This window comes from Benincasa hispida, chromosome 11 (genome assembly GCF_009727055.1).
Source record: "Benincasa hispida cultivar B227 chromosome 11, ASM972705v1, whole genome shotgun sequence".
Classification (NCBI taxonomy): Eukaryota; Viridiplantae; Streptophyta; class Magnoliopsida; order Cucurbitales; family Cucurbitaceae; genus Benincasa; species Benincasa hispida.
Window position 1 is genome coordinate 34,102,706 of NC_052359.1, and position 19,746 is coordinate 34,122,451.

Here is a 19,746-nt window from a genome sequence, read left to right on the forward strand (position 1 = left end):
TTTATTTTTTTATTTTTGTTGTTGAAAATTAAGTCTATAGACACTATTTCGACTTTGATTTTTATAACAAAATTTTTAGGATGTGCAAATCTTCAAAACTCCTAGATCAACATATAGCAATCTCATCAAATCATGATTTTTGTTTAAAATAATCTCAAATTTACAATTAATTAATTATTGTAGCAATTATGAGCTGTATAAAAGGAGGCAAAAGCAACCACTTTCTCCTCACACCCTCCCCACCAAACACTTAGAAATTAGAAGGAAGAAAAGAGTGTAAAAAGGAATGGATAGTGAAACCTCTCTCAAGCTTCCCTCAATTGATTTTTCCAACTTAGAATTAGGGAGTCCCAAATGGGAAATGGTAAAAGCACAAGTGAAGGAAGCACTTGAGGAATTTGGTTGCTTTGAAGCCTCATTTGACAAAGTGCCTCTTGAGGTTAGGAAGGGTTTGTTTGAAGCACTTGAAGAGCTTTTCAACCTTCCTTTGCAAACCAAATTGAGAAATGTTTCTAAAAAGCCCTTCCATGGCTATGTTGGACAATACCCATTGGCTCCACTTTTTGAAAGCATGGGTGTGGATGATTCCACCCTACCTGAAAAGGTCCAAAGCTTCACCAATATCTTGTGGCCTCAAGGAAATTCAACCTTTAGGTTTGTATATGTATACAAATGTTACCTTTTTTCTTTTTCCTTTTGATTTTTTTTTCATTTTTTGAATTTATAATCATGTTAATTCTAAGATTAAGATTCGTTTAGTAACATTCATATTTTTTGTATACTGTTTCTTTTTTTAGTTTAATAAATAGGGTGTGAGAGATTCAAACATCCCACCTTTCTTAGTCGAGTGTATATGCCTTAACTAGTTGTGAGCTATGCTCAAGTTGACTGGTTTTTCAATTTTTGAAAACATACCTTTGCTCTTTCAATAGAAAAATGCATTGGATGATATAATACTATATCTTCCTTCACACATCAACTTAAATTTTTAGATCAATCAATGATTTAGGATGGTATCAAAGCAGATTGTCTAGGAGATTTTGTGTTCAAACCCTTGGATCTTCCACATGTTTCAAGCTCATAAGTTAGAGAGAGTGTTAGATGATATAATATTAAACTTGCCTTCACCCATCAACTTCGACCTTTTTTAGATAGACTTTTAGTGTCGCTTAGTTAAACAATGTTCGATTTTGTTTGACCCTTCTAAGTAGGGTTTTTTTGTCCCAAAACTCTTTTTGACAGCAAAGTGATAGAATCCTATTCACAACAATTATCAGAACTAGACCAAATGGTGAGAAGGATGGTTTTGGAGAGTTTGGGAGTTGAGAAATACTTGGAGGAACATTTGGAATCAACAAACTATCTTCTTAGAGTAATGAAATACAAAGGCCCTCAAAGCAATGAGACACAACTTGGCCTTCATTCCCACACTGATAAGAACATTGTAACCATTTTATATCAAAATCATGTTGAAGGTTTGCAGGTACAAACCAAAGATGGCAAATGGATTAACTTTCAACCTTCCCCAAACTCATTTGTTGCAATGATTGGAGATTCCCTCCATGTGAGTAACTTATTAGTTATCATTTGTTTTCTTTCATTGTGGTTTTGTTTTTAGTTTTATGTTCAAGCTCTTTGTTTGTTTGTGATTTGTTTGTTCTGTTTTGTGATATTCATTTTGTAAAGGTTTCTTTTTAATTAAAATAAAAATAAATTATTGGCAATTTAATTTTTAATTTTTTTTTTATTTTTTATCAAGAGTATAGTTCTACAAAACTTTCAAATTTTTTTTGAAGTTTAGTTGGAATTTTTGATTTATTTTTTTTAATCTAAATTTTTATTTTAGTCCATCAACTTTTATTGTAATTATTGACGTTGGTTTTTTAGAATTGTTTGAGTTGCTTTATGCTTATTTTGTTTCAATTCCTAAATTTATTAACTTATTATTATTATTATTTTTAAATAAGAGTAATATTGAGTTTTTTTATGGGTATTTTTTCTATAAATAAGTTTAAATTTGACAGTCTTTTTGTTTATTTATGCGGTATGTAGACCATGGAAATACGTACTTGTGTATATTAATTTAGGATCTTGCTTAGATTGACTTGAGAAAAAAGTATTGTTAAAAAAATTCATTTTTATTTAAACACTTTTGATAAAAAAAAAATGATTAAAATATATTTGAAAAATTATTTTGTGATTCACACACTTCAATTTTTTTCAAAATACTTATTTTTTTAAATTAAACACTTGAAAACGTATTCTGAAAACACCCTTATTTTGATTAGAAAACACAAATAAAGAACTCTATCGAAATGAAAGTTAATAAAATATAATGGCAATGATTAAAAAAAACATGAAATGTTAAAAAGGAAACAACAAAATTAGAATTCAAAATCTTTTTCTTCTCTCTTCATTTCTTTTATCTTTATAAGAAAAAATATTCAAATTTGAATCTAAAGAAAAACTAAAAATAAACCTTTCCTTTTTTGCTACATTATCAAACGAGACCACAAAATATTATTGAACCCGATACATATTACCATGCGAAAAATTTTCAACCCACACGAGTTGTAAAGTAAAAAGCATCATCCATTATTCGAACATTTATTAACGTATTTAGATCAATATTTTCATACCACCTAGAAAAATTCAATTAAGTGACAATCACATTACGACGACGATTGTTATTGTTAATGTAGGCATGGACAAATGGAAGATTGCATTCTCCATATCATAGAGTGATGATGAGTGGAGGGGAAGCAAGGTACTCAGCTGGGCTATTCTCAATCCCAAAAGCAGGCTATATAATCAAAGCACCAAAAGAGCTTGTAGATGAGCAACATCCTTTGCTCTTTAACCCATTTGATCATGTTGAGTTTCTTCAGTTCTATTATACAGAAGCTGGCCAAAGAGCTCAATCTGCCCTCAAGACTTTTTGTGGTGCAACTTGAAACATGTATCTTGGGGTTCTGTACATGCATGCATATGTATCTAGAGTTTGGTTCAAGAGTATTTTTCTTTTGGTATTTGGACTAAATATATAATTTATTTCGTCTTCGTTGTTTGTGTGTTGTCTTCAAATTTCTGTTTTTTAGTTAATAATATGAGTGTAGAGATGATGATTGAACTTTTGACCTCTTTGATTTGTTGATATATATATTCATAACTAGGTAAAGCAATGCTCATGTTGACTTTCCTCTTTGACATTTGTTTTGGTTCTGAAGAAGGTTCTTAGGTTTTGCCACCAATCAAGAAAATTTCTATCTAAAATAGTGGTATTTACATGACGGGTTAAATCTCTAGGGTAACTAAAATAGTATATTTACGTGACGGGTTAAATCTCTTTGTTTCTGTTGAGTTATTCAATCTTCTCTAGGCCCAATTACTGAAGATTAACACTGAGAAGATGAAGAAATGGCTGAGAATGACTCTGTCAAATCCTCGATGCTCGATATGTTTCTACTTAATGCTCGATGCAAATTTCCTTCTATCCTTGATGAGTTTTTGTTCAATCCTCGATGGAACTCGATTAATGCTGAACGATACTCGATCTTACTCGATAACTCTTGATCTTTACTCGGTGCGACTCGAAGGCAGAAAACGACTAACTCAAAGCTACTCGACAGAAGAAATCGATGCACGATTCAACTCGATACTTTGGAATTTGATACAATTTGAAAGCAAGATTGTTTTGTGCACAATTTTCAGAAAGATTACAGTCGATCGAACAAAGAAGATAAAGACAAGAAGAAGAAACACACAGGTTTACGTAGTTTGACCAAGATGCCTACGTCTATAGGAAGATTCACGTTCTTTTTACTTAGAAGATTGAGTTCAACTTTGTTTGCTTACAGAAAAATAGTAAATGATGAACTCACTCTGTTTTATTTTCTGATCAGTAGTATTTATAACATATACCAACAGACCGTTTACAAGATATAGTTAGTTATATATAAAAAAAAAAACTAGCTAAGGTATTTGAGTCACGTCTTCTCCAAATTATCCACCTTGACTCTAATGCCTTGCAATCTTCTGATCTTCTTGATTCTGACCATTCTGTCTACCCTATGTCTGGAAGTTCGAAGTCAACCTATTCTAGATATTTGACCAATTTAAGCTTTGAAATAGGCTTTATCAACATGTCAGTTGCATTGTCAACATGTCAGCTCTATTTCCCTTGTCTCTACTTTGTCTATGATGAAATGATACTTTATATCAATGTGTTTAGTTCTCGTGTGGTATTGTGGATTTCGGGATAAATGGATAGTACTTTGGTTGTCACAGTAGAGTTTTACCACTATTTGATCTATTCGAAAGTCTTTCAGTAATCCCTTAAGTCACAATGCCTCTTTGATTGCTTCTATTAAAGCCATATATTTAGCTTCTGTTGTAGATAAGGCTATTATAGGCTGTAGTGTTACTAGCTTCTGTTGTAGATAAAGCTACTATAGGCTGTAGTGTTACTTTTCAGCTGATTAGATTAGGACCATAAAGGAACAGGTAACCTGTTAAGGACCTCCTTTTATCCAAATCACTAGTATAGTCAGCATCCACATATCCATATAATTCTAAGTTTGGTTCAGCTGATATTTGGTAGACTAGTCTTGAGTTTTTAGACCAAACTAAGTACCTTAGGACCCATTTAGTAGCCTCCCAGTGTCTCTTACTAGGGTTAGACATATATCTACTAACAAAGCTAGTTAAATATGAGAGATAAGGTATGGTAGAACTCATTAAATACATTAGGCTTCCGACTGCCTGACTATAGGATATGATAGACATATGTTTTTGTTGTTCTTGGTCAGAATCTTTAGGAGAGTTAGCTAAGGATAGCTTGAAGTGCTGAACAAAGGTAAGCTTACAGGTTTAATATCACTCATATTGGATCTTTTTAGGATCTGCTCACAATAATTAGACTGATTGATGCTTAAAACAGACTTCTCCTTGTTCCTTAGGTTTTCAATTCCTAGGACCTTTCTTGCTTCTTACAAGTCCTTCATATCAATCTCCCTTTTTAAGATGTTTTAACACGAGTTAGATCTTCCTTAGACCTACCAGCCAGTAACATATCATCCATATATATGAGTTAGATCTTCCTTAGACCTACCAGCCAGTAACATATCATCCATATATATGAGTAGGTAAACCCTGTCTTTATAGGAACTTGTATTTACATAAACATATGTCAAATGAACTTCTTTTGAATCCAATGCTAGAAATATAGTCATTGAATCTTCTATACCAGCACCTAGGTGATTGTTTTAACCCATAGATTGACTTGTTGAGTAAGCAATAGAGATTTTCTTTTCCTTTAACTTCAAATCCTTTAGATTGCGTCATATAGATTGTCTCTTCTAGATGTCTATGAAGGAAGGAAGTTTTCACATCTAGTTGATACAATTCTAAGTTATTTTGAGCAACTAAGGTTACAAGAAGTCTTATGGAAGTTTGTTTGACAACTGGAGAGAAAATTTCTGAATAGTCTATTCCTTCCCTTTGAGTAAACCCCTTTGCAACCAACCTTGCTTTATACCTAGGTTTTTGATCACAGGATGCACCTTCCTTAAGTTTGAAAACCCATTTAGAGGCAACTGGTTTGTAACCCTTAGGTAGAGGAAATAAAGACCAAGTGTCATTCACATTTAATGAATGCATCTCCTCATTCGTAGCTTCTATCCAATCCCTTGCATCAGCACAACTTATTGCTCCTTCAAAGGTTGTTGGTTCTTGGTTAGTAAGAGCCACAACATTTAGAACCAAATTCATATAGTTCATTTCAGTATATCTAGTTGGACGGGTAATGGTTTTCCTTTGTCTAGGTTTCTTAATTATTATTTGTAATAGTTAAGTTTTTGTCCTATTTTCATTAATTTAATTAATATAAAGTGTTATGTTATTTTAACTAATGTTTTAGAAAGCCAATCTTGGTCCAAATGTTGCTTTCAATTATACATGTGATATATGAATTTTTTAATTATATCTCATATTCTATGTCATATAGAAAAATCCCATCATAGGATAAACATTTATTCACACATCATCTTAATATAATTGTTATATTATAAAGTTGCATAATTCTTTAAGCATGCTCATGCATCGTATCTTGTAAGTGTTATAAAATATGAGTGCATGCATTAATAACATGTTCACGCATCATTTTATATTATAAATGTTATAATGTATGGTTTGGATGAATGGAAGCATGTTATTTTATTTTCAATACTTTTATATATAAATGTTATGTATGTAGTAAGGAAAATAGAAATGCATGATGCACGACACCACTTTAGTAAATTATAAATGTTATAGTTTTAAACTATGTCATTAGATGGATGTATAGGTTTTAATTGCTTTATTAAACTTTATAATTGTTATAAGTTTAAAGAAATTAGAATTAAAATCTATAATACAGAGTTGCACGCAAACATAAGTAATTCTTTCTAAATAGTTTAAAATTTATTTCACTATTAGGCCTATGTTAATAAATTTCTAATATGAAGGTTTAATCTTTTAATTCAGTTTAATAGGATTAAATTGTTTTTTTATTAAAATATTAAATTTATAACAAATTTATCTATAAGGGACCATTGTTTTAGGACAGTTCTATCTAGGCTGGGGTATTTAAGCTGATGGAAATGGAACACCCCTTTCTGAGATTTGACTTGGAAGGTGAACTAGATAAATTTGTTATAAGCATGCAATGAGTGATTAATGTTTATTAAAGTATTTAATGAACATAAATCAACTTTGTTAAGCAATCCAACGTAAATATTACATTTGGCAAAGTTAATAAACACTTGGTGAAAATTAATAGCCGAATTTTTCTAAGTAATCAACACTAGGTAGAACACTTAGTGGGAGGAAAATGTTGGATATGATACTTCATTTTCCTTTCATATTTCTCCTATATAGTTCACACCATGAGATCTACACCCAGTCTCGAGGCACCTTTACTTATGTCCCCCTATGGGTGGTGTTTGCATGGGTTAATAACAACGTGAATGGAGAGATTGTTTATTGTACGTGAGAGAGGGACGTGTGTCAACACATCCCACAGTCTTTTTCAATAGTTTGCAGTAAACATTCATGCTCGGCTTCAAGACACCTTTGCTTGTGTTCCCCTATGGATGGTGTTTGAATACTCAAACTTCAGAAAGGGATAGGATTGCTTTAATTTTTGTCCCAATCAGTTTTTCCCTACGGTTGGCTCATTGGGGGGAAGAACTCTATCATCTAAAATGAGGGTTTACACTTACAAGAAAATATTAAGTATTAGTCAAGATATAGGAATAAGAGTTATTCTGATATAATTATTAGTTGAGATTGTCTCAATTCAGTGAAAGGATAACTGTTCACCTTATAATAACTTTTATTCAGACTCACTGAAGCATCATTGCAAAATAAATGTCATATAGGATACATTAGAATTTTGCTAAATTGATTGGCTGTTCGATTGGGTAATGCACATATAACTAATATAAATAAATTTTATGGTTTCAGAAATTTCATTATGACCAACACTACACTTAACTTGCTTTTTGCTAATAAACTTAACAGTGATAACTACACCAGTTGGAAAAATACCATTAATACCGTGCTAATAATCGATGACTTACGATTTGTCCTAGTCAATGCAACCCAAAATGTTTGGGAGGCATGTGAGCGATGGGTCAAGACAAATGAAAAGGTCTGATATCTCTGCCAGCTTATCTGAAGTTTTGGCCAAGAAGCATAAGCCGATGCTCATAACTCGTGAGATCATGGAGTCCTTTAGGGAAATGTTTGGAAAACTGTCCATACAACTTCGCCATGATGCTTTAAAATACATCTTCAATGCCCGGATGAAAGAAGGGGCCTCTGTTCATGAACATGTTCTGAACATGATGGTCCAGTTTAACGTAGCGGAGATGAACGGGTTTGTCATCGATGAATTCAGTCAGGTTAGCTTCATTTTAGAAATTTTACCTGAGAGTTTCCTCCAGTTCCGTAGCAATGCTGGTATGAATAAACTTGACTACAACTTGGCCACCCTGCTCAATGAGTTGCAGACATACCAGTCCTTGATGAAAGTCAAGAAACAGAAGGGTGAGGCAAATGTTTCCTTGTCCTCTAAGAAGTTCTATAGAGATTTTACCTCTGGGACAAAATTTGCACCTTCTTCTTCCGGCACCAAAAAGTGGAAGAACAAGAAGGGAGGTTAAGGGAAAGCTAATCCTGCTGCTGCCTAAAAGGACAAGAAAGCAAAGGTTGCAAAGAGAATCTGTTTCTGCTGCAACTAGGAGGGACACTGAAAGAGGAATTTTCCCAAAAAGTTGGCATAAAATAAGAAGGCCAAACAAAATAAATATGATTTACTTGTATTGGAAACTTGTTTAATGGAGAATGATAATTCAACCTGGATAATAGATTCTAGTGCCACTAATCATGTTTGTTTTTCCTTTCAGGGAATTTATGCCTGGCTGCAGCTGAAGACTGATGAAATGACAATGTGGGTTGGAACTGGGCATGTTTTCTTGGTTGTGGCAATGGAAGGGCTCTAATTAATTTTACAGAAATCTTATTTATTGTTGGACAATATACTTGTAGTTCCTGATTTGAAAAGGAACTTAATTTATGTAAAATGTTTGTTATAACACAATTATACTTTAAATTTGGTTGTAAATAAAATATTTATTTACAAGCATGGTGTTCAAATTTGTTCACCAAATCTCAAAGATAACCTTTATGTGCTAAGGCTGTTAGCATCTAAGACCCTTCTTATTACTGAATTGTTTAGAACTGCTATAACTCAAAAAAAAAAAAAAAAAAAAAAAAAAAGACAAAAATTTCTCTTAAAGAAAATGCCCATCTTTGGCACCTAAGATTATGTCACATTAATATCAATAGGATTTAGATATTGGTTGAGAATAAACTTCTAAATGGGTTAGAAGAAAATTCTTTACCAGTATATGAGTCATGCTTTGAAGGCAAAATGACTAAGAGACCTTTTAATAGAAAAGGTCATTGAACCAAAAGAAACCCTTAAAACTTGTATATTCGGACCTCTGTGGTCCTATGAATATTAAGGCAAGAAAAAGGTTTGAATATTCATCACCTTCACAAATGATTATTCAAGGTACAAGTATGTTTACCTAATACAACATAAGTCTGAAGCACTTGAAAAGTTCAAGGAGTACAAGGCTGAAGTTGAGAATTCATTAGGTAAAACAATAAAGATACTTCGATCTGATTGAGGTGGAAAGTAAATGGATTTAAAATTCCAGGATCATTTGATAGAACGTGGAATTGTATCCCAACTCTCAGTACCTGGTACAGCTGAGCATAATGGTATATCAGATAGGAGAAATTGAACCTTATTGGACATGGTTCGGTTTATGATGAGTTATGCTCATTTGCTTAATTCGTACTGGGTTATGTAGTATAGACCGCAGCCTATACTTTGAATTTTTTTCCATCCAAAGGTGTTTCTGAAATACCTTTGGAATTATGGTATGGTCATAAAGATTGTTTATACCATTTCAGGATTTGGGGCTACTCAACACACGTACTTGAGGCTAATCCTATGAAATTGGAACCTCATTAAAAAATGTGCCTATAATAATGTATTTGTGTCAATAAATGCTTCATTTTTTGAGGAGGACAACATTAGGGAGAACAAACCATGCATTAAGATAATATTAAATGAGCATTCCAACGAAATTACTGAACATTCAACAAGAGTTGTGGAAGAGCCAAGTACATCAACAAGAGTTATTGATGTCGACTCATCTAGTAGGTTACATCCACCTTAACTCTTGAGGGAACCTCGATGTAGTTGGTGGGTTGCAAACCTGCCTATTCGTTATATGGGTTTAACAGAAACCTTGAAAATCATATTTGATGACAACATTGAGGATCCATGATCCTATAAATAGGGAATGGATGATATGAATAAAGATGAATGAATCAAAGCTATTAATCTCGAAATGAAGTCTATGTACTTCAATTCAATATGGAATCTTATAGATGAACCTAATGGTGTAAAAGCTATAGGTTGCAAATGGATCTACAAGAGGAAAAATGGTTAAAATGGTAAGGTACAAACCTTTAAGGCTAGACTAGTGCAAAGAGTAATATCCAGGTTGAGGGAGTTAACTATGAGGAGACTTTCCTACTGATTTCCATGTCAAAGTCTATCTAAATACTCATGTCAATTGCTGCATATTTTGACTATGAGATTTGGAAAATGGACATCAAGATTGTCTTTCTGAATGACAATCTTGAGTAGACCATCTATATGTAATAGCTAGAGGGATTCATAACCCAAGACAGAGAGCAAAAGGTTTGCAAGCTAAATCGATCCATTTATGGACTTAATCAAGCTTCTCGATCTTGGAATATAAGGTTTGATACTGCAATCAAATCTCATGGCTTTGATCAAAATGTTGATAAGCCTTGTGTCTAAAAGAAAATCATTAACAGTTAAGTAGTTTTCTCAGTGTTATACGTAAACGATATCTTACTCATTGAGAATGATATAGGTCTACTAATTGATATAAAGTAGTGGCTGGAGGCTCAATTCCAAATGAAAGACTTGGGAGAGGCATAGTTTGTTCTGGGTATTTAGATATTTAGAGATCGTAAGAGCTGGCCTTGTCTCAAGTGTCGTACAATGATAAGATGTTTGTTAAGTATTCTATGCAAAAATCTAAGAGAGGCTTGCTACCTTTCAGGCATGGAGTTGTCTTGTCTAAGGAACAACGTCCTAAGATACCTCAAGAAGTTGAGGAGATGAGATGAATCCTATATGCATGGCTGTTGGCAGCTTGATGTATGCAATATAATGTACTAGACCTGGCATTTGTTATGTAGTGGGATTTTGACAGGTTGGGAGTTACGTCGTTAATAAATCCCAGACCCAATCAAAAGAATATTTATAGATCATCGAACTACTAGTTATACTACTAGGTAGCACAAGCGGCAAGAATAGGGTCGAACCATAGAGAGACCAAAAATTAAATCTCTCCTAAGCGAAATTTGACTGTAGAAAATAGTAAAAATGGGGTTTTGGTTTATTTAATAGAATGGAAAAATATGCGAGAAATTAAACTGAAACAAATAAATGTAAACAAAGATTTATTTATCTATTTCTCAGATCAAGATAGGCATTCAATGCAAATTTTATTATCGTCTTCTCCAAATTAATAATAACAATTGAATTACACATGCACAACTCCAAAATACTTCTTCTTGTGTATGTTTATAAATTTGCTCGATTAGAAAATTCAGAGAAACAACAGAGTCTAGAACGTAAGAAATACAAGCCAATATAACCCAGTTATTGATGATTAAGTGGTGGAACTCAAACTTGAGTGAATTTACGAAGGTTTTCTTTTGAGTTTTAGATGAAGAAGAAGAACATCCAGAAACTTTTTCAGTTGCCTTCCATCCTCCTGAATCTCTGCAAATTGGAGGAGTTTTATCCACTTCTATCATGCAAGATTGAACAAACATCTTCATGCCAGCTCCAAGTTGCTATTCCAAGTTGGAATTTCATATGATTAATGTAGAAACACCTCCTACATCAAAGAAGTGGGATGTTTCCACTTTGAAAATTCAAAAAACAAATTTTCATACTTTCAAAAACTTAATTTCTATTTTTTAATCAATTCCAAATTCATTAAAAACAATTTGATTAATTCACAATTAATCAAATTTAAAATTTCAAAAACCAATTTCTCAAATTGAATTTGAAATTGGAAATTAATTCTATTTTTGATTAATTAAACATATTTAATTAATTAAATAATTTAATATCAAATATTAAATTAATCATACACCTAATTTTAAACATGAATCCAATTCATTTAATTAATATTTAAATATTATAAACTCTCCAATTTCATTTAATTTTAATAAATTAAACGTTAATTATATCAAATATAATTCTAAAAATCCTAATTAGGATTAGAACTTATTCAAATTCAAACCCTAATTTCAGTTTAAAAATTTCAAATTGACATTCAATTTGAACAATTCAAATTGATATTGATCCAAATTCACTCAATTTACTAATTCAAGGTGTTCATGTTTTACGTGCTAGTAGAGGGACCTTATGGACCTACAGATCATGAGCTCCAATGATTTAAGATTAATTCGTTAATACTCTTTAGACCAAATTAATCAGCATTCGTTAACTATCAAGTCACACCACTATGAAGCATTGATGTTACACTCTCTTCACTGTAGAAATATTTGTGATTTAACCATAACCAGTAAATCAACCCTTCATAGGTTGTTTCTAATAACAGTTGGGTCAATATGTTGTTATACCCCCGATATTACGTCTTGCTCCTTAAGTTTCTATAGATCCTCTAATGAACAATTGGTTTATGATCCAATCACTAAACCGGATCCCTCTCGGGCAAGTGAGAAGATGAGTCCCTTGTTCAAGATCTAGATTTAGTACTTAAGAGAACAACCTTTCTTCTATTCCTAAATCGGGTAGTCGTGAATTTCGTCTTGCACCCTATGTCCCCAGCTATCTACTTGGTCTTACCCTTGAAATGGGAGGCTTATTGAGCCAGTGCTGTTGAGCCAACCCTCACCTATGCAAATCCAAGTATAATCCCGGATAAATAGGAGTTCATAGTTAGCTCAGGATTACGATCGAGTTACCTAGGTCATCTAAGCGAAATAGTCAGTCTTAAATAGTGAACAACGCTATAAAGTAAGAGTGACTAATTTCTTAGTCCGATTTTATGCAAACTCATTGCATAGGATGCCCCCACTCCTCATGTCAATACATGAGTGAATCAGGATCACTTTGTTGTAGTACCTTTACAACAACTTGTAATAACTACAGAGTAGGCCACATCTAATAGTGTTATCAGAATAAGGCACCAAACCTTATTCATATACTATAGACCATTTTGGCTCAAACTTGATCCATCTTTATGTCTCCACATAAAGTTCAAGTATTCATGTAATAGCCATGGGTCTTTAGTTTATTGGATTTAGATTTTATGAATGCAATTTATAGATTCAATAACAACTTTATTGAAGAAATGTTGAATAACATATTTATTGATAATAAAATATGTTTAACTTTATAAACTGCGAGTTTTAGGACATACAACGCAACAATACTTCCACTTGGACTAAAACTTCTGTGGATAAATATATACAATGTTGAGTACAATGAGAGAATGAAAGCTATAAATACAATAAACTAGGGCATCAGATACCCATAAATTCTCCCACTTGCCCTAGTGATAAGTATCTCGTAGACCTAATCCTACTAGGTGACCATCGAACACTTTAGTCCAGAGGACCTTTGTAAATGGATCAACTAAATTGTCTTGTGAGGCTATCTGCATGACGATCACGTCTCCTATGTGGACAATCTTCCTGATGAGATGGTACTTCCACTTGATGTACTTTCCATGTTTATGGCTTCGAGGTTCCTTTGAATTTGCAATCAATCCACTATTATCACAATATAGGGTGACTGACAAGTGCATATTTAGAACCACTTCCAAATCAGTCAGGAACTTTCTGAGCCATACTGCTTCTTTTGCTGCTTCACTTGTAGCTACATACCCAGCTTCCATTGTTGAGTCAGTAATATAACTTTGCTTGATACTCTTTCATACTACCGCTCCTCCATTCAAAGTGAACACTGACCCCGAAATTGATTTTCTTGAATCTATATCGGTCTGGAAGTCAGAATCAGTGTATCCAGTAAGAATCATATCCTTAGCACCATAAATGAGCATATAATTCCTTGTTTTATGAAGATACTTAAGGATGTTTCTAACGGCAGTCCAATGATCATATCCAGGATTGGACTGAAATCTACTGATTATTCCAACTGCATAGCATATGTCAGGACGAGTACATAACATGACATACATTAAACTCTCTACTGCTGATGCATATAGAATTCGTTTCATATCCTTAATCTATTAAGGTGTCTTAGGACTTTGTTCCTTTGACAGATGAATTCCATGTCTGAAAGGGAACATCCCTTTTTCGAAATTTTGCATCTTATATCTAAACAACATCTTGCCTATATAAGATGCTTGAGATAATGCTAAAGTCTATTCTTGCACTTTCGAACTATTTGGATCCCAAGAAAATACTGTGCTTCTCTCAAATCTTTCATTTGGAATTGCATAGAAGCCATCTCTTAACGTCAGATAGAAATTCTACATCATTTCCTATGAGTAGAATATCATCAACATACAACACCAGAAAAACGATAGTTTTGTGAACGATTTTCTTGTAAACACAAGGTTTGTCAACATTTTGTTCAAAGCCATAAGATTCGATCGCATTTTCAAATCTCATATTCCAGGATCTAGATGCTTGTTTCAACCTATAAATTGATCGATTAAGCTTGCAAACTTTTTACTCTTGACCCTGTTCAATAAACCCTTCTAGTTGAGATATGTAAATACTCTCTTCATGATAGCCATTCAGAAAGGTTGTCTTAATATTCATTTGCCATATTTCATAATCATAAAATGCAGCAAATTTGCCATATTTCATAATCATAAAATGCAGCAATAGACAAGAATATTCTTATTGACTTCATCATGGCAACCAGAGAGAAGGTTTTTTCATAGTCTACCCCTTCTCTTTAGGTAAACTTTTTTGCCATAGGTCTTACTTTGTAGGTCTGTACCTTACTAGCTTGGTCTCATTTTCTCTTGTAGATCCATTTGCAACCGATGGGTTTTAGCCCTTCAGGTTGATCTACAAGATCCCAGATAGAATTAAAGTACATAGACTCTATTTCAAGGTCCATGGCTTTAACCCACTGTTATTTGTCCACATCATCCATTGCTTGTTGAAAGTTAATGGATTCTCTAAGCCATCATCAGGTATGATCACTTGAGTTTCAATTAAATCCATGTACCGGTCAGGCTATTGCAAAACCCTCCCTACTACGTCGAGACATTCTCAACTCTTGAGAAGGATGTGAAGTACTAGTTTCACCAAAAACTATTATTGATGTATTTTTCGTTTCTCTGGACATTTCTTCTATTTCTAGCTTATTGTGAGGTTGATGGTTCTTCATGTGGTCCTCCTCCAAGAAAGTTGCATCTGTCGATATAAATACCTTGTCTTCCTGAGGATCATAAAAGAAACCACCCTTCATTTCTTTAGGGTAGCCTAAAAATAGGCATACTTTTGAACAACGTTCCAACTTAGGATTTTGCACCAACACATGTGCTGGGAAATCCAAAATTCTGAAGTGATGTAAACTTCCTTTACATCCTCTCTAGAGCTCGTAAGGTGTTTTGGAAACACTCTTCGAGGGAACCATGTTCAAAATATACACTGAAGTTTCAACTGCGTGTCCCCAAAAAGAATTTGGTAATTGGGCATAACTCATCATGGAATGAACCATGTCTAACAGACTCTGTTTCTCCTTTCTGCCACACCATTTTGTTCAAGTGTGCCCGGGGTTTTGAGTTGAGACTAGATTCCATGTTCTATCAAATAGTTCTGGAATTCTAGGTCCATATACTCACCACCTCAATCTGAACGAAATGTTTTAAGCTTTTTACCTAATTGGTTCTTAACCACTGCCTTATATTCTTTGAAATTTTCAAATGTTTCAGACTTTTGATGCATTAGGTAAATATGTCCATACCTTGAATAGTTATCAATGAAGCTGATGAAATAACATACTCTCCTCTAGCTCTAACATTTATAAGAACACAAAGGTCTGAATCTACAAGCTTTAAGGGTTCTTTGGCTCTAAAATCTTTTCTAAAAAAGATCTTTTAATCATTTTACCCTCAAAACATGATTCACACGGCGGTAATGAACTGTCTTCTAACTGATTTAGATGATCATTCTTAACCAATCTCTCAATCTTGTTGAGATTTATGTGACCTAGTCTCAAGTGCCAAAGATAGGTAGTTGGAGAAACTTTCCTTTTCTTATTATGAGTTTCAGCTGTTTTAAACATCTCTATGTTCAAAACGACCTTTACCTTAGTCAGTTTTAACAAATACAAGTTATTTTCTAATTTCTCAGAACAAATTTTGATATTCTTTGAAGTAATAAACACTTCAATATTTTTGAAAGAAACCTTATAATTTTGTTCCAGCAAACAAGAGATAGATATTAGATTCCTTTTTATAGAAGGAATGTAAGAAATTTTTTTAAGTAAAATGTATCTATCTCCTATAAATAACTTTATATCTTCCACTAATTTAGCTAAAACAACCTCCTCGGTCCCTACCTTAAAGATTGTTTCGTCTTCTATAAATTGTCTACAGGAACTTGTTTCTTGTGAAAAAGTACAAATATGATTAGCGGCACCTGAATCTATGATCTAGGTTTTATTGTTTTTCACTAAACACGCTTTGATAACAAGTAAATCATATTTATCTTGTTGTTCGAATTTTATTTTCTCATCTATTGAGTTCAAAACTTTAGATGAGTTGGGATATTGAGAACAATTCTCTGTTAAAACTTATTTTGAACCATCAACTGCTAGTAATTTGTACATTGAATTGATTTTACCGTTAACTAATTCGGAAGCATGTATTCTAAAAGAATTCAACATGTCAAAAATTCTAAACAAATTATAATTTAGTAAACTTGCACCTAAATCCAAAATTAAGTTTTAGCAAAACAAGTAATAATGTACCTATAATCATTATTTATTTGCAACGATATCATAGTAAGTCAAATAAGTGCTATCGAGGGGCAGTCAAATAATTTTTTACTAAAGCAAAACAATTTTGACCAAACACTATCTCCAGAATAACTCTTATTCCTATAGTCTACTTTAGTAATTCTGTAAGTGTAACCCTCCGTTTTCAGACCTCAGAGGTCGGCCCCAAGGACGCTCTTGAAATGGAGAGTCAAGGTTGGGAATGGACCTAAGAAATCCTATCCATTTATGGAGTTTGAGTTGTTTTGAATCCTATGTTACAACCCTCCGAGGGGATAGCCGCTGTTAAACGACTAGCAAGGGCCACCGAAAGCAAACCAGCAGGCGCAACATAGGAATCTCACAGTCCAAACTAATGGAAGAGACCACAGGACACGTTGACACATATTTTTCACCCACTTACTATGAACTACTTCCCCATTCACCTTGCTCTTGACTCATACAAATACTTTTCGAATGGAGGTCAATCCCAGGGTGACACAAAACATCATATGAATCTCACGATGTGAACTTTGTGGGGACGTGAAAGTTGAAATCAATGTATCGTATACTTGATTTTTTATTTGAATGACTTCCACTTATTCACCTGAATCTTTATTTATGCAAATACTTTCCGAATGGATGTCACTCCCAGGTTTCCACGAAGTACTGCTTAAATCTTGATTGTGAACTCTTAGGGATGTGAGAGCTAAAAATAACGTATCATATATGTTATTAATTTCCCACCGAAATGTTCTAATAACTTTATCATATAAGTTATTAAACTTCCACTGAAGTGTTTTAATATTAATTCGGGTATATATACTCAAGTTTATTTCAGCTAATTAAACAACCCTAAGTCTATGTGGTTTATCCAAGTATAACATTTATAAAAGAATTTTAACCTATGACGTCTTAGGTGATAAACCATTTTACACCGCTCACGTATTGTTCATAAAACTGATTAATAATGCTCAATAATTCGGCCATAATCCCCCAGGTGGAAGGTGTTCCTAAACCGTCAACTTAAGTACCTCCAGCCTTAGACAGGATTATATACCATTTGAGTTTGTAACCACGTTTTACAAGATGTCGACCTATAATAACTTATTACAACAGGTGATTAACTTATATGAGTATGCAACTTATCTTTATTATGGATTTTAAACAACTAACCTAACTTTATAACACTTTACAAAATTTTAGACATGCTAAGCATCTATAACAAACATCAAAAGCATTCAATATTTAATATAACATTTATATCAAAACATTTGAAACCCTATACATGTATACTATATATTATAACATTTTATAACATACTTTCAATGCATGTAACATGCTTCCTATGGTGGGATTTTAAATCTACATGACATCCTATATGCACATACAAGATTTATTTAGTTATACATCACCTGCATAAATAATTAAACACAAACTGATATGATTTTTGTTTTGGTAATTTTCAAGCAAGAAAAGGCCTAAATATTACTGAAATCAACCAAAAATCGGCTTCAAAACAACTCTCGAATGCTTGTACCGCCTTAAACCAGACCTCTAATGCTCATAACTGTGTTGAACTGGGAAAAGAACCGATGAGTATCATCAAGCTTCGAGTATGCCTTCAAGCACCATTATGCATCGAGTATTTTTATTAAATACCAGTGAGTATGAGCATAGAGTACCATCGAGTATGGTATCATTCATCGAGTATTTCATGAATGACCATCGAGTGTATGCATCGAGTACCATCGTGTAAGACCCTAACATTAAATCTAAAGTGGGAAGTTAAATAGAGAAGAAAAATCCTAAGAAAGGATATTGGAGAAAGGGGGGGGGGGGGGAACATAAAAATTAACCAAAAAGGTGACCAAAAGTCCAAACGCCTATGAAGGGCTTAAAACATGTTGAACGCAAGACAACATGGAGGATGAAAGAAAGAAGACTTGAAAAATGGCTAAGGGTTGCATACTACCAACGTAAGGGCATACATGAGCCATGGGGACACGGGCAGGAGGTATGCGTCGAGTGAGCATGCTAGACGTGCAGGCCATGTGTGGAAGCCAAGCGCACAAGCCATGCGCCAAGCACGCAGCCATGCGTCGAGGACAAGCGCACAGACCGAGCGTCAAGCATGCAGCCTATGCGTCGATGGTGTATGCCAAACGCCCTGCCTGTGCGTCGAACGGGTAAACGGGCAAGCCATCCTATGCGTCGAAGCGTTGCTGAGTCTACCAAGTAGCCATGCATCGATGCGCTATGCCAAGTGCAAGCCCATGCGGCGAGGCATACCCATGCAGCAAGACACGCCCATGCGGCCGAACGTTCCTATGCGGCCAAGCGCGCAAGCGCCTAGGTAACACACCCGTGTGCCAATGGTCAGCGCTGTGCGTCCATGCTTAGTAGGCCGAGCAAGCACACCTAGCAAGCCATGCATCAAGGGTGAGCGGCCACCCTATGCGTTGGTGATGGCCAACTCATGCGTTGGCTAAGTGGGATTTTGATGAAGGAAAGATGAGTTGCTATGAGTTAAGGATAAAGGGTAAGGCTAATTGATGGAAAACTTCAAGGGAGGATGCTAATGGTATACGAGCATAAGTCTTAAACAATTTAAGTAGAGAAATATGTGAAGTATTTAAGTAATTTAGGTGGCAAACAGAGGATCACACAAAATTCTAGTAGGAGGTGGACAAAGGAGATTTCATGCAATTGAAGTTTTATCACCTCAAGCAGGAGGTGGATGAAGGAGATTTCATGCAAAAAAGGAGATTTTGGCTGGCAAGTTGAAATGAGAACAACTGAAGACTAGGCTGGGTAGGTTGAGTGTTGGCAGCTCCAAAGTGAGACAAATGGGAGTTGAGTTGTCACCATAGGGTGAGTTTGAAATGGCTATAAATACAGGGGTTGGGCAAGAGGAATTTATTCATACCATCACCTAAATTGTGTGTTGAAAGCATATATAGAGAGTTACGTTTGAGTTATTAGGCTGCCAAGTTGATTGGAGATCAAAAGAAACAAAGGTTGCGTTGGTGAGGCATTGAGTCAGTCGGATGCACAGCCAGCCCACACCTTATGAGCACGCAGCG

The 19,746-nt window shown here is 34.2% G+C and overlaps 1 protein-coding gene across 1 annotated transcript; it reads left to right on the forward strand.

Annotated features, from left to right (window-relative positions):
• Positions 1 to 246: 246 nt before the first annotated feature.
• On the forward strand, positions 247 to 3,114 carry LOC120091922 (probable 2-oxoglutarate-dependent dioxygenase AOP1.2). The gene is made up of 3 exons (XM_039050091.1): positions 247 to 654; positions 1,243 to 1,564; positions 2,703 to 3,114. Exons 1-3 carry the CDS (start codon positions 287 to 289, stop codon positions 2,952 to 2,954), a joined length of 942 nt encoding a protein of 313 aa, XP_038906019.1. The 5' UTR covers positions 247 to 286; the 3' UTR covers positions 2,955 to 3,114.
• Positions 3,115 to 19,746: the final 16,632 nt, after the last annotated feature.

Coding starts and splice junctions, on each gene's coding strand:
- LOC120091922 (XM_039050091.1), top strand. CDS start 287: ATGGATAGTGAAACCTCTCTCAAGCTTCCCTCAATTGATTTTTCCAAC. Junction 655..1,242: donor CAAGGAAATTCAACCTTTAG/GTTTGTATATGT, acceptor TCTTTTTGACAG/CAAAGTGATAGAATCCTATT. Junction 1,565..2,702: donor TGATTGGAGATTCCCTCCAT/GTGAGTAACTTA, acceptor TTGTTAATGTAG/GCATGGACAAATGGAAGATT.